This window comes from Crinia signifera, chromosome 6 (assembly GCF_055691185.1).
Source record: "Crinia signifera chromosome 6, ASM5569118v1, whole genome shotgun sequence".
Taxonomy (NCBI): Eukaryota; Metazoa; Chordata; class Amphibia; order Anura; family Myobatrachidae; genus Crinia; species Crinia signifera.
In genome coordinates, this window is record NC_139222.1 from 294,403,124 (window position 1) to 294,419,807 (window position 16,684).

The window sequence follows — 16,684 nt, forward strand, 5'->3', positions numbered from 1 at the left end:
CAGTACACGCTGGCTCCACAGAATAACACTCCATGTCATGCAATACACAATGGCTCCACATCATAGCACGCCATGTCACACAGTACACGCTGGCTCCACAGTATAACACGCCATGTCAAACAGTACACGCTGGCTCCACAGTATAACACGCCATGTCACACAGTACACGCTGGCTCCACAGTATAGCACGCCATGTCATACAGCACACGAGGACTCCACAGCATAACACTCCATGTCATGCAATACACGATGGCTCCACAGCATAACACGCTATGTCATACAGCACACGCTGGCTCCACAGTATAACACTCCATGTCACACGTCCCCACAGGCTGGCTCCACAGTATAACACGCCATGTCATGCAATACACAATGGCTCCACAGTATAACACTCCATGTCATACAGCACACGAGGACTCCACAGTTTAACACGCCATGTCACACAGTACACGCTTGCTCCACAGTATAACACGCCATGTCACACAGCACACGCTGGCTCCACAGTATAACACATCATGTCACACAGTACACGCTGGCTCCACAGTATAACACGCCATGTCACACAGTACACGCTGGCTCCACAGTATAACACGCCATGTCACACAGTACACGCTGGCTTCACAGTATAACACGCCATGTCACACAGTACATGCTGGCTCCACAGTATAACACGCCATGTCACACAGTACATGCTGGGTCAACAGTATAACACGCCATGTCACACAGTACATGATGGCTTCACAGTATAACACGCCATGTCACACAGTACACGCTGGCTCCACAGTATAACACGCCATGTCACACAGTACATGCTGGCTCAACAGTATAACACGCCATGTCACACAGTACATGCTGGCTCCACAGTGTAACACGCCATGTCACACAGTACACGCTGGCTCCACAGTATAACACGCCATGTCACACAGTACATACTGGCTCCACAGTATAACATGCCATGTTACACAGTACACGCTGGCTTCACAGTTTAACACGTCATGTCACACAGTACATGCTGGCTCCACAGTATAACACGCCATGTCACACAGTACACGCTGGCTCCACAGTATAACACGCCATGTCACACAGCACACGCTGGCTCCACAGTATAACACGCCATGTCACACAGTTTATGTTGGCTCCACAGTATAACACGCCATGTCACACAGTACATGCTGGATCCACAGTATAATACACTATGTCACACAGTACACGCTGGCTCCACAGTATAACACGCCATGTCACACAGCACACGCTGGCTCCACAGTATAACACGCCATGTCACACAGTACATGCTGGCTTCATAGTATAACACGCCATGTCACACAGTACACGCTGGCTCCACAGTATAACACGCCAGGTCACACAGTACACGCTGGCTCCACAGTATAACACGCCATGTCACACAGTACACGCTGGCTCCACAGTATAACACGCCATGTCACACAGCACACGCTGGCTCCACAGTATAACACGCCATGTCACACAGTTTATGTTGGCTCCACAGTATAACACGCCATGTCACACAGTACATGCTGGATCCACAGTATAATACACTATGTCACACAGTACACGCTGGCTCCACAGTATAACACGCCATGTCACACAGCACACGCTGGCTCCACAGTATAACACGCCATGTCACACAGTACATGCTGGCTTCATAGTATAACACGCCATGTCACACAGTACACGCTGGCTCCACAGTATAACACGCCAGGTCACACAGTACACGCTGGCTCCACAGTATAACACGCCATGTCATCTAATACATGCTGGCTCCACAGTATAACACGCCATGTCACGCAATACACGATGGCTCCACAGCATAACACGCCATGTCAAACAGTACACGCTGCCTCCACAGTATAACACGCCATGTCACACAGTACACGCTGGCTCCACAGTATAACACGCCATTTCACACAGTACACGCTGGCTCCACAGTATAACACGCCATGTCACACAGTACACGCTTGCACCACAGTATAACACGCCATGTCATACAGCACACGCTGGCTCCATAGTATAACACGCCATGTCATACAGTACATGCTGGCTCCACAGTATAACACGCCATGTCATGCAATACACGATGGCTCCACAGTATAACACGCCATGTCACACAGCACATGCTGGCTCCACAGTATAACACGCCATGTCACACAGCACATGCTGGCTCCACAGTATAACACGCCATGTCATACAGCACATGAGGACTCCACAGCATAACACTCCATGTCATGCAATACATGCTGGCTCCACAGTATAACTCGCCATGTCATACAGCACACAAGGACTCCACAGTATAACACGCCATGTCACACAGTACACGCTTGCTCCACAGTATAACACATCATGTCACACAGTACACGCTGGCTCCACAGTATAACACGCCATGTCACACAGTACACGCTGGCTTCACAATATAACACGCCATGTCACACAGTACATGCTGGCTCCACAGTATAACACGCCATGTCACACAGTACATGCTGGCTCAACAGTGTAACACGCCATGTCACACAGTACACGCTGGCTCCACAGTATAACACACCATGTCACACAGTACATGCTGGCTCAACAGTATAACACGCCATGTCACACAGTACACGCTGGCTCAACAGTATAACACGCCATGTCACACAGTACATGCTGGCTCCACAGTATAACACGCCATGTCACACAGTACACGCTGGCTCCACAGTATAACACGCCATGTCACACAGTACATGCTGGCTCAACAGTATAACACGCCATGTCACACAGTACACGCTGGCTTCACAGTATAACACGCCATGTCACACAGTACACGCTGGCTTCACAATATAACACGCCATGTCACACAGTACATGCTGGCTCCACAGTATAACACGCCATGTCACACAGTACATGCTGGCTTAACAGTGTAACACGCCATATCACACAGTACACGCTGGCTCCACAGTATAACACACCATGTCACACAGTACATGCTCGCTCAACAGTATAACACGCCATGTCACACAGTACACGCTGGCTCAACAGTATAACACGCCATGTCACACAGTACATGCTGGCTCCACAGTATAACATGCCATGTCACACAGTACACGCTGGCTCCACAGTATAACACGCCATGTCACACAGTACATGCTGGCTCAACAGTATAACACGCCATGTCATACAGTACACGCTGGCTTCACAGTATAACACGCCATGTCACACAGCACACGCTGGCTCCACAGTATAACACGCCATGTCACACAGTTCATGCTGGCTCCACAGTATAACACGCCATGTCACACAGCACACGCTGGCTCCACAGTATAACACGCCATGTCACACAGTACATGCTGGATCCACAGTATAATACACAATGTCACACAGTACACGCTGGCTCCACAGTATAACACGCCATGTCACACAGCACACGCTGGCTCCACAGTATAACACGCCATGTCACACAGTACATGCTGGCTTCACAGTATAACACGCCATGTCACACAGTACACGCTGGCTCCACAGTATAACACGCCATGTCATCTAATACATGCTGGCTCCACAGTATAACAAGCCATGTCATGCAATACACGCTGGCTCCACAGTATAACACACTATGTCATATAGCACACGAGGACTTCACAGTATAACACTCCATGTCATACAATACACGATGGCTCCACAGCATAACACGCCATGTCAAACAGTACACGCTGCCTCCACAGTATAACACGCCATGTCACACAGTACACGCTGGCTCCACAGTATAACACGCCATGTCACACAGTACATGCTGGATCCACAGTATAACACGCCATGTCACACAGTACATGATGGCTTCACAGTGTAACACGCCATGTCACACAGTACACGCTGGCTCCACAGTATAACACGCCATGTCACACAGTACATGCTGGCTCAACAGTATAACACGCCATGTCACACAGTACACGCTGGCTTCACAGTATAACACGCCATGTCACACAGCACACGCTGGCTCCACAGTATAACACGCCATGTCACACAGCACACGCTGGCTCCACAGTATAACACGCCATGTCACACAGCACACGCTGGCTCCACAGTATAACACGCCATGTCACACAGTACATGCTGGATCCACAGTATAATACACGATGTCACACAGTACACGCTGGCTCCACAGTATAACACGCCATGTCACACAGCACACGCTGGCTCCACAGTATAACACGCCATGTCACAGTACATGCTGGCTTCACAGTATAACACGCCATGTCACACAGTACACGCTGGCTCCACAGTATAACACGCCAGGTCACACAGTACACGCTGGCTCCACAGTATAACACGCCATGTCATCTAATACATGCTGGCTCCACAGTATAACACGCCATGTCATGCAATACACGCTGGCTCCACAGTATAACACACTATGTCATATAGCACACGAGGACTCCACAGTATAACACTCCATGTCATACAATACACGATGGCTCCACAGCATAACACGCCATGTCAAACAGTACACGCTGCCTCCACAGTATAACACGCCATGTCACACAATACAAGCTGGCTCCACAGTATAACACGCCATTTCACACAGTACACGCTGGCTCCACAGTATAACACGCCATGTCACACAGTACACGCTTGCACCACAGTATAACACGCCATGTCATACAGCACACGCTGGCTCCAAAGTATAACACGCCATGTCACACAGCACACGCTGGCTCCATAGTATAACACGCCATGTCATACAGTACATGCTGGCTCCACAGTATAACACGCCATGTCATGCAATACACGATGGCTCCTCAGTATAACACGCCATGTCACACAGCACATGCTGGCTCCACAGTATAACACGCCATGTCATACAGCACATGAGGACTCCACAGCATAACACTCCATGTCATGCAATACATGCTGGCTCCACAGTATAACTCGCCATGTCATACAGCACACAAGGACTCCACAGTATAACACGCCATGTCACACAGTACACGCTTGCTCCACAGTATAACACGCCATGTCACACAGCACACGCTGGCTCCACAGTATAACACTTCATGTCACACAGTACACGCTGGCTTCACAGTATAACACGCCATGTCACACAGTACACGCTGGCTCCACAGTATAACACACCATGTCACACAGTACATGCTGGCTCAACAGTATAACACGCCATGTCACACAGTACACGCTGGCTCAACAGTATAACACGCCATGTCACACAGTACATGCTGGCTCCACAGTATAAAACGCTATGTCACACAGTACACGCTGGCTCCACAGTATAACATGCCATGTCACACAGTACATGCTGGCTCCACAGTATAACATGCCATGTTACACAGTACACGCTGGCTTCACAGTATAACACGCCAGGTCACACAGTACACGCTGGCTCCACAGTATAACACGCCATGTCATCTAATACATGCTGGCTCCACAGTATAACAAGCCATGTCATACAGCAGACGCTGGCTCCAAAGTATAACACGCCATGTCACACAGCACATGCTGGCTCCACAGTATAACACGCCATGTCACACACTACACGCTGGCTCCACAGTATAACACGCCATGTCATACAGTACACGATGGCTCCACAGTATAACACGCCATGTCACACAGTACACGCTGGCTCCACAGTATAACACACCATTTAACATAGTACGTGATGGCTTCACAGTATAACATGCCATGTCACACAGTACATGCTGGCTCCACAGTATAACACGCCATGTCACACAGTACACGCTGGCTCCACAGTATAACACGCCATGTCATACAGCACACGAGGACTCCACAGCATAACACTCCATGTCATGCAATACACAATGGCTCCACAGCATAGCACGCTATGTCACACAGTACACGCTGGCTCCACAGTATAACACTCCATGTCACGCAATACACGATGGCTCCACAGCATAACACGACATGTCACACAGTACACACTGGCTCCACAGTATAACACGCCATGTCACACAGTACACGCTGGCTCCACAGTATAGCATGCCATGTCATACAGCACACGGGGACTCCACAGCATAACACTCCATGTCATGCAATACACAATGGCTCCACAGCATAGCACGCTATGTCACACAGTACACGCTGGCTCCACAGTATAACACTCCATGTCACGCAATACTCGATGGCTCCACAGCATAACACGCCATGTCACATAGTACACGCTGGCTCCACAGTATAACACGCCATGTCACACAGTACACGCTGGCTCCACAGTATAACACGCCATGTCACACAGTACATGCTGGCTCCACAGTATAACACGCCATGTCACACAGTACACGCTGGCTCCACAGTATAACACGCCATGTCACACAGTACACGCTGGCTCCACAGTATAACACGCCATGTCACACAGTACACGCTGGCTCCACAGTATAACACGCCATGTCACACAATACACGCTGGCTCCACAGTATAACACGCCATGTCACACAGTACATGCTGGCTTCACAGTATAACACGCCATGTCACACAGTACACGCTGGCTCCACAGTATAACACGCCATGTCACCCAGTACATGCTGGCTTCGCAGTATAACACGCCATGTCACACAGTACATGCTGGCTTCACAGTATAACACGCCATGTCACACAGTACATGCTGGCTCCACAGTATAACACGCCATGTCACACAGTACATGCTGGCTTCACAGTATAACACGCCATGTCACACAGTACACGCTGGCTCCACAGTATAACACGCCATGTCACACAGTACATGCTGGCTTCACAGTATAACACGCCATGTCACACAGTACATGCTGGCTCCACAGTATAACACGCCAAGTCACCCAGTACATGCTGGCTTCACAGTATAACACGCCATGTCACACAGTACACGCTGGCTCCACAGTATAACACGCCATGTCACACAGTACATGCTGGCTCCACAGTATAACACGCCAAGTCACCCAGTACATGCTGGCTTCACAGTATAACACGCCATGTCACACAGTACACGCTGGCTCCACAGTATAACACGCCATGTCACACAGTACATGCTGGCTCCACAGTATAACACGCCATGTCACACAGTACACGCTGGCTCCACAGTATAACAAGCCATGTCACACAGTACACGCTGGCTCCACAGTATAACACGCCATGTCACACAGTACACGCTGGCTCCACAGTATAACACGCCATGTCACACAGTACACGCTGGCTCCACACTATAACACGCCATGTCACACAGTACACGCTGGCTCCACACTATAACACGCCATGTCACACAGTACACGCTGGCTCCACAGTATAACACGCCATGTCACACAGTACACGCTGGCTCCACACTATAACACGCCATGTCACACAGTACACACTGGCTCCACAGTATAACATGCCATGTCACACAGTACATGCTGGCTCCACAGTATAACACGCCATGTTACACAGTACATGCTGGCTTCACAGTATAACACGCCATGTCACACAGTACACGTTGGCTCCACAGTATAACACGCCATGTCACACAGTACATGCTGGCTCCACAGTATAACACGCCATGTCACACAGTTCACGCTGGCTCCACAGTATAACACGCCATGTCACACAGTTCACGCTGGCTCCACAGTATAACACGCCATGTCACACAGTACACGCTGGCTCCACAGTATAACACGCCATGTCACACAGTACATGCTGGCTCCACAGTATAACACGCCATGTCACACAGTACACGCTGGCTCCACAGTATAACAAGCCATGTCACACAGTACATGCTGGCTCCACAGTATAACAAGCCATGTCACACAGTACATGCTGGCTCCACAGTATAACACGCCATGTCACACAGTACACGCTGGCTCCACATTATAACACACCATGTCACACAGTTCACGCTGGCTCCACAGTATAACAAGCCATGTCACACAGTACATGCTGGCTCCACAGTATAACACGCCATGTTACACAGTACATGCTGGCTTCACAGTATAACACGCCATGTCACACAGTACACGCTGGCTCCACAGTATAACACGCCATGTCACACAGTACATGCTGGCTCCACAGTATAACACGCCATGTCACACAGTTCACGCTGGCTCCACAGTATAACACGCCATGTCACACAGTTCACGCTGGCTCCACAGTATAACACGCCATGTCACACAGTACACGCTGGCTCCACAGTATAACACGCCATGTCACACAGTACATGCTGGCTCCACAGTATAACACGCCATGTCACATTGCACAAACCATCTCACGCTGGTTCTAGCAGGATAACACACTGGGGGGAAATTTACTAAAAAAAAATAGTGGGAAAAAATCGTATTTTCATACGAAAATACAATTTATTTGGTGTATACGTATTTTTGGCATTTACTATGCCAACAAAAACGTATTTCGTATTCTTAATGATGGGACATTCATATTTGTATTTACAAATACGAATGTCTACACCATAGATAGAATACGACAGGAATCACCATTCAAAAGAATGGTGGTTCCTGATTTACTAAGCAGCCGTATTGGAAATATGGCTGCTAATTGGCGTGAAACAGCCACGAAAATACGGCAGGAAAATACACCTTATTTTCCTGTCGTATTTGCTTTAAGCCTGCACGGATCAGTCAGATCCATGCAGGCTGCAGTGAAAAAAAAAAAACAGCGTGGGGTCCCCCCCACAGCTATAACCAGCACCAGGCTGAAAGAGCCGGTAATTAAAAATCAGGGAACCCAACAAATAGGGGTTCCCCGGTTTTTAACAACCAGCCCCAGGCTCCAGGTCTGGGACTGGTTCCCAAAATATGGGGGACAAAATGACTAAGGGTCCCCCGTATTTTAAGAACCAGCCCCATGCCAAACCAGCCAGCAGGGTAATGCCACAGCCGGGGGGAGACTTTTTATATAAGTCCCCCCGGCCAAAGCATTAACCCTCTGACCAGTCAGCCTGGCCAGGGGCCCTGGGGTAGTGGGGACCTCCCCCCCCCAATAAAGGGGTCCCCCCCTCCAGGACTTAACTGACCAGGCTGAAGCCTGGTGCTGTCCTCAATGCCCCTGGGCGCGGTGGGCATCGATCTGATTGTGTGTAAAAAAAAAATAGAATAAACTATTGTTTTTAACTGTGGAACTATGAGTCCCAGCAAGCCTACCCTGCAAGCTGGGACTTGGAGAACCACAAGTCCCAGCCTGCGGGGCATTAAAGGGCTGCTCAGCGGCCAATCAGAAGCGCCGCTGAGCAGCCAATAGAATAATTCTGATGAGAGGCGCGTAAGATGAAACATCTCTGTGCCTCTTAGTCCGCAGCGGGGAGATGCCGGAGTCGCCGGCAGCTTGAAGAACTGGACTACGGCGGATCAAGACTGAAGAACTTCCATGGAGGACCTAGGTGAGTAGGATTTCCTTCCACAGGTCCACCGTGGATTTCTTCGGACCCCGGACCGGACGACGACGCCGACATGGAGATCGACATGGTGGAAAATGCCGACATAGATCCAGACCGGGACAAGGCACCGGATCAAGACCCTGGGACCTACCTACGGGATCAAGATAGGTAAGTATAAGTATGTGTGTAATGTATGTATTAAAGTTTTATTTTTCTTATGTGTCAGTGTGTGTTTATTGTACTATTTTTTTTTAACTGTTGAACTACAAGACCCAGCGGGCCCTTTAATGGCCCGCAGGCTGGGACTTATGGCAGGGTAGGCTTGCTGGGACTCATAGTTCCACAGTTAAAAACAATAGTTTATTCTTTTTTTTTACACACAATTAGCTCGATGCCCACAGCCCAGGGTCACCGGGGACAGCACCAGGCTTCAGCCTGGTCAGGTAAGTCCTGGAGGGGGGGGACCCCTTTATTGGGGGGGGTCACCACTTCCCCAAGACCCCTGGCCAGGCTGACTGGTCAGAGGGTTAATGCTTTGGCCGGGGGGACTTATATAAAAAGTCTCCCCCCGGCTGTGGCATTACCCTGCTGGCTGGTTTGGCCTGGGGCTGGTTCTTAAAATACGGGGGACCCCTAGTCATTTTGTTCCCCATATTTTGGGAACCAGCCCCGGACCTGGAGCCTGGGGCTGGTTGTTAAAAATCGGGGAACCCCTATTTGTCGGGTTCCCTGATTTGTAATTACCGGCCCCGGCTCTGTCAGCCTGGTGCTGGTTATGGCTGTGGGGGGGGGGGGCCCACGCTGGTTTTTTTTATTATTTATTTATTTTTTCTATTTTTTTTACACCTTGCACCCTGCACGGATCTGACTGATATGATGGATCTGACTGATATGATGGATCTGACTGATATGATGGATCTGACTGATATGATGGATCTGACTGATATGATGGATCTGACTGATATGATGGATCTGACTGATATGATGGATCTGACTGATCTGTGCAGACTGCCTGTACGAATTCATATTAGCGGCCAGCTAATACGAATTAATACGACATCAGAGGGTTACGAAGCAGTCGTATTTGACTGCTTTGTAAATCCCCCTCCGGAACACGACAAAGCATACAAAGTATGCTGTCGTATTAATTCATATTAAGAATACGAATGCAACTTTTTGCATCCGTATTCTTAGTAAATTTCCCCTTCATTGTCAAACATTACACGCTGACGTGCCTCACTCTGACATGCCTCACTCTGACGTGCCTCGCTTCCATCCATCCTTCAGACCATTGTGTGCCTCCTATTCTGTCCTATCAGGTTCTGTGCTCACACCTATTATGTCATTCCGCTACTAGTGTGTTTAGTTTTGTATGAGGCTGTGGAACACTTGTGGTGACATACATGTCCTTGGTGATAATAGCTCCGTGGCCACAGTAAGAATTGCCGTGGCAGTCGTTCAGGCTTGGTACAGTAGAGCAGCTTTGGAATATGGCTGAACGGGACAGTGACTGTGTTATTGTGCAGCCTAAAGATCTGCAGCCACTTTTATTATAGTGACCTGAGTGGTGAGACATGTGGCATAGCCGCATACATAGGTATTGTTTGGGTCTGTGGCACATTCCTGGTGATACCTGTGGGATACCCGCACACATTGGTGATAGATGGGTCCGTGGCACATGTGGCATCGCCGTGCACATAGGTGATAGAAGTGTCCGTGGGATATTTGTGGTGAGACGTGTAGGATACCTGCACACATTGGTGTTAGGTCGGTCTGTGGCACATTCCTGGTGATACCTGTGAGATACCCGCACACATTGGTGATAGATGGGTCCATGGCACATTCGTGGTGAGACGTGGCAACACCATACACGTTGATGATTACTGGGTCCCTGGCACATTCAAGCTGGAAAAAGGAGCCAGAAAGATCTCCGAAACGTGTTACTGTTTTTGACCACGCCATCTGCACTCTTTGAAGATAGAGCACCTTGTAATCTGCATTTATTTGTATTCGTTTCACTTTATTTTCATTGTCCTGTTTTATAAATAAATTTTGCTTAAAAGTAAAATTATATGAACATTTTCTGAAAGAGTTGTGACACATTACAGAAATCTGTATTGTACGTGTTGTCCTTTTGGGGATAGGTGTAACCCCATCCATTGTGTGGTTGGCTGTATTCTCTCAATTGATTGTGCTTCCTTTGTTTGTACAGACCCAGCTATCACCAAAGTGTGCGGCTATCCTACACGTCTCATCACAAATGTGCCACAGACCCAGCTTATCACCAATGTGTCGCAGATATCCCACACATCTCACCACAAATGTGCCACTGGCCCAAGCTATCACCAAGTGTCCGGTCCCACAAATGTGCCACGGACCCAGCTATCACCAATGTGTCCGGCTATCCTACACGTCTCATCACAAATGTGCCACAGACCCAGCTATCACCAATGTGTCCGGCTATCCCACACATCTCACCACAAATGTGCCACGGACCCAGCTATCACCAATGTGTCCGGCTATCCCTACACGTCTCATCACAAATGTGCCACAGACCCAACTATCACCAATGTGTCCGGCTATCCCACACATCTCACCACAAATGTGCCACGGACCCAGCTATCACCAATGTGTCCGGCTATCCTACACGTCTCATCACAAATGTGCCACAGACCCAACTATCACCAATGTGTCCGGCTATCCTACACATCTCACCACAAATGTGCCACGGACCCAGCTATCACCAATGTGTGCGGCTATCCTACACGTCTCATCACAAATGTGCCACGGATCAAGCTATCACCAATGTGTCCGGCTATCCCACACCTCTCACCACAAATGTGCCACGAACCCAGCTATCACCAATGTGTCCGGCTATCCTACACGTCTCACCACAAATGTGCCACGGACCCAGCTTTCACCAATGTGTCCGGCTATCCTACACGTCTCACCACAAATGTGCCACGGACCCAGCTATCACCAATGTGTCCGGCTATCCCACACCTCTCACCACAAATGTGCCACGGACCCAGCTATCACCAATGTGTCCGGCTATCACACACCTCTCACCACAAATGTGCCACGGACCCAGCAATCACCAATGTGTCCGGCTATCCTACACGTCTCATCACAAATGTGCCACAGATCCAGCTTTCACCAATGTGTCCGGCTATCCCACACATCTCACCACAAATGTGCCACAGACCCAGCTATCACCAATGTGTCCGGCTATCACACACCTCTCACCACAAATGTGCCACGGACCCAGCAATCACCAATGTGTCCGGCTATCCTACACGTCTCATCACAAATGTGCCACGGACCCAGCTATCACCAATGTGTCCGGCTATCCTACACGTCTCACCACAAATGTGCCACGGACCTAGCTATCACCAATGTGTCCGGCTATCCTACACGTCTCATCACAAATGTGCCACGGATCCAGCTATCACCAATGGGTGTGGGTGGGATAGCCGCACACATTGGTGATAGCTGGGTCCATGGCATGTTTGTGAAAAGACGCGTGGATGGTTGTGATAAGCTCGTGTACGGTGTACCCAGCCTTTGGCACACTTATTTTGAAGGGATTGCGCTTTGTTCCTTAGTGTGGATCAGTTCTCCCCAGGATTTGGGTTCTGTGTATTTGGATGTGCTGGTGATTATAATATTACAGTGCTATAATACTTCCTCACTTCTCTATCTAGTGGAAGAACTTCAGAAACGTGTCCATCAGGCAGAGAACCCGCCACCACCACCTCCTCCGCCACCGCCTCCTCTACCACCGCCACCACCAAACCCTATACGGTAAGGCCCACCTCTGTGTCGTTACACTGTTGTATGATGACAGTATTGGGATTGCCATGACACCTTGTGACTGGCCAAGGCGATTATTACAGAATTTCATGTGACATATTCTCTGTCCGGCATTAATTGAAGTATATACAGATGGAGCGCCAGCTCGCCTTGGCGAAGGTTGTGGTGCGCGGATGCTCGCCATACAATATCCATGTAATACATATCACCACTGCTGGGTGGCTAATGCTCCACCAATCTAGCAGCGGATTGATATACCGATGGTACCCCGCCATTCGCCGAGTGGAGCGTGCTTACTACAGTATACAGTACGTGCATGTCATCCCCGGGAACATCGCTATGGCTCCAACTGTACAATACAAGTAAATGGTTCAGGTAGTGTCACGGTCCTATAGGCAAATAGTAACCTTCACGTTACATAGAAAACATAGAATGTGACGGCAGATAAGAACCACCTGGCCCATCTAGTCTGCCCCTTTTTTAAGCATGTTACCTCAAACCATATTCGATCCTTATTTTTTTGTAAGGATATCAATATGTCTATCCCAAGCATGTTTACTACTGTATTTGTGTCTACCACCTCTGATGGGAGGCTATTCCACTTATCCACTACTCTTTCTGTGAAGTAATTCTTCCTCACATTTCCCCTGAATCTTCCTCCCCCTAGTGTCAGTGCATGTCCTCGTGTTCTGCTTCTCCTCTTCCTGTGACTAATGTCTCCCACCTGTACCTACCTCCCTCTAGTGTCAGTGCATGTCCTCGTGTTCTGCTGCTCCTCTTCCTGTGACTAATGTCTCCCACCTGTACCTACCTCCCTCTAGTGTCAGTGCATGTCCTCGTGTTCTGCTGCTCCTCTTCCTGTGACTGATGTCTCCCACCTGTACCTTCCTCCCTCTAGTGTCAGTGCATGTCCTCGTGTTCTGCTGCTCCTCTTCCTGTGACTAATGTCTCCCACCTGTACCTTCCTCCCTCTAGTGTCAGTGCGTGTCCTCGTGTTCTGCTGCTCCTCTTCCTGTGACTGATGTCTCCCACCTGTACCTTCCTCCCTCTAGTGTCAGTGCATGTCCTCGTGTTCTGCTGCTCCTCTTCCTGTGACTAATGTCTCCCACCTGTACCTTCCTCCCTCTAGTGTCAGTGCATGTCCTCGTGTTCTGCTGCTCCTCTTCCTGTGACTAATGTCTCCCACCTGTACCTTCCCCCCCTAGTGTCAGTGCGTGTCCTCGTGTTCTGCTGCTCCTCTTCCTGTGACTAATGTCTCCCACCTGTACCTACCTCCTCTAGTGTCAGTGCATGTCCTCGTGTTCTGCTGCTCCTCTTCCTGTGACTAATGTCTCCCACCTGTACCTTCCTCCCTCTAGTGTCAGTGCATGTCCTCGTGTTCTGCTGCTCTTCTTCCTGTGACTAATGTCTCCCACCTGTACCTTCCTCTCTCTAGTGTCAGTGCATGTCCTCGTGTTCTGCTGCTCCTCTTCCTGTGACTAATGTCTCCCACCTGTACCTACCTCCCTCTAGTGTCAGTGCATGTCCTCGTGTTCTGCTGCTCCTCTTCCTGTGACTAATGTCTCCCACCTGTACCTACCTCCCTCTAGTGTCAGTGCATGTCCTCGTGTTCTGCTGCTCCTCTTCCTGTGACTAATGTCTCCCACCTGTACCTTCCTCCCTCTAGTGTCAGTGCATGTCCCTGTGTTCTGCTGCTCCTCTTCCTGTGACTAATGTCTCCCACCTGTACCTTCCTCCCTCTAGTGTCAGTGCATGTCCCCGTGTTCTGCTGCTCCTCTTCCTGTGACTAATGTCTCCCACCTGTACCTTCCTCCCCCTAGTGTCAGTGCGTGTCCTCGTGTTCTGCTGCTCCTCTTCCTGTGACTAATGTATCCCACCTGTACCTTCCTCCCCCTAGTGTCAGTGCATGTCCTCGTGTTCTGCTGCTCCTCTTCCTGTGACTAATGTCTCCCACCTGTACCTTCCTCCCTCTAGTGTCAGTGCATGTCCTCGTGTTCTGCTGCTCCTCTTCCTGTGACTAATGTCTCCCACCTGTACCTTCCTCCCTCTAGTGTCGGTGCATGTCCTCGTGTTCTGCTGCTCCTCTTCCTGTGACTAATGTATCCCACCTGTACCTTCCTCCCCCTAGTGTCAGTGCATGTCCTCGTGTTCTGCTGCTCCTCTTCCTGTGACTAATGTCTCCCACCTGTACCTTCCTCCCTCTAGTGTCAGTGCATGTCCCTGTGTTCTGCTGCTCCTCTTCCTGTGACTAATGTCTCCCACCTGTACCTTCCTCCCTCTAGTGTCAGTGCATGTCCTCGTGTTCTGCTGCTCCTCTTCCTGTGACTAATGTCTCCCACCTGTACCTACCTCCCACTAGTGTCAGTGCATGTCCTCGTGTTCTGCTGCTCCTCTTCCTGTGACTATTGTCTCCCACCTGTACCTACCTCCCTCTAGTGTCAGTGCATGTCCTCGTGTTCTGCTGCTCCTCTTCCTGTGACTAATGTCTCCCACCTGTACCTTCCTCCCTCTAGTGTCAGTGCATGTCCCTGTGTTCTGCTGCTCCTCTTCCTGTGACTAATGTCTCCCACCTGTACCTTCCTCCCTCTAGTGTCAGTGCATGTCCCCGTGTTCTGCTGCTCCTCTTCCTGTGACTAATGTCTCCCACCTGTACCTTCCTCCCTCTAGTGTCAGTGCATGTCCTCGTGTTCTGCTGCTCCTCTTCCTGTGACTAATGTCTCCCACCTGTACCTACCTCCCTCTAGTGTCAGTGCATGTCCTCGTGTTCTGCTGCTCCTCTTCCTGTGACTAATGTCTCCCACCTGTACCTACCTCCCTCTAGTGTCAGTGCATGTCCTCGTGTTCTGCTGCTCCTCTTCCTGTGACTAATGTCTCCCACATGTACCTTCCTCCCCCTAGTGTCAGTGCGTGTCCTCGTGTTCTGCTGCTCCTCTTCCTGTGACTAATGTATCCCACCTGTACCTTCCTCCCCCTAGTGTCAGTGCATGTCCTCGTGTTCTGCTGCTCCTCTTCCTGTGACTAATGTCTCCCACCTGTACCTTCCTCCCTCTAGTGTCAGTGCATGTCCTCGTGTTCTGCTGCTCCTCTTCCTGTGACTAATGTCTCCCACCTGTACCTTCCTCCCTCTAGTGTCGGTGCATGTCCTCGTGTTCTGCTGCTCCTCTTCCTGTGACTAATGTATCCCACCTGTACCTTCCTCCCCCTAGTGTCAGTGCATGTCCTCGTGTTCTGCTGCTCCTCTTCCTGTGACTAATGTCTCCCACCTGTACCTTCCTCCCTCTAGTGTCAGTGCATGTCCCTGTGTTCTGCTGCTCCTCTTCCTGTGACTAATGTCTCCCACCTGTACCTTCCTCCCTCTAGTGTCAGTGCATGTCCCTGTGTTCTGCTGCTCCTCTTCCTGTGACTAATGTCTCCCACCTGTACCTTCCTCCCTCTAGTGTCAGTGCATGTCCCCGTGTTCTGCTGCTCCTCTTCCTGTGACTAATGTCTCCCACCTGTACCTTCCTCCCTCTAGTGTCAGTGCATGTCCTC

The 16,684-nt window shown here is 49.9% G+C and overlaps 1 protein-coding gene across 1 annotated transcript in view; it reads left to right on the forward strand.

Annotated features, from left to right (window-relative positions):
- Window positions 1–16,684, forward strand: part of SHTN1 (shootin 1) — a 370,192-nt gene that overhangs the window by 173,361 nt on the left and 180,147 nt on the right. The window contains exon 10 of the mRNA XM_083149946.1: window positions 13,045–13,144. Coding sequence (XP_083006072.1) covers window positions 13,045–13,144 — 100 coding nt within the window. The remainder of the gene's footprint in view (window positions 1–13,044; window positions 13,145–16,684) is intronic.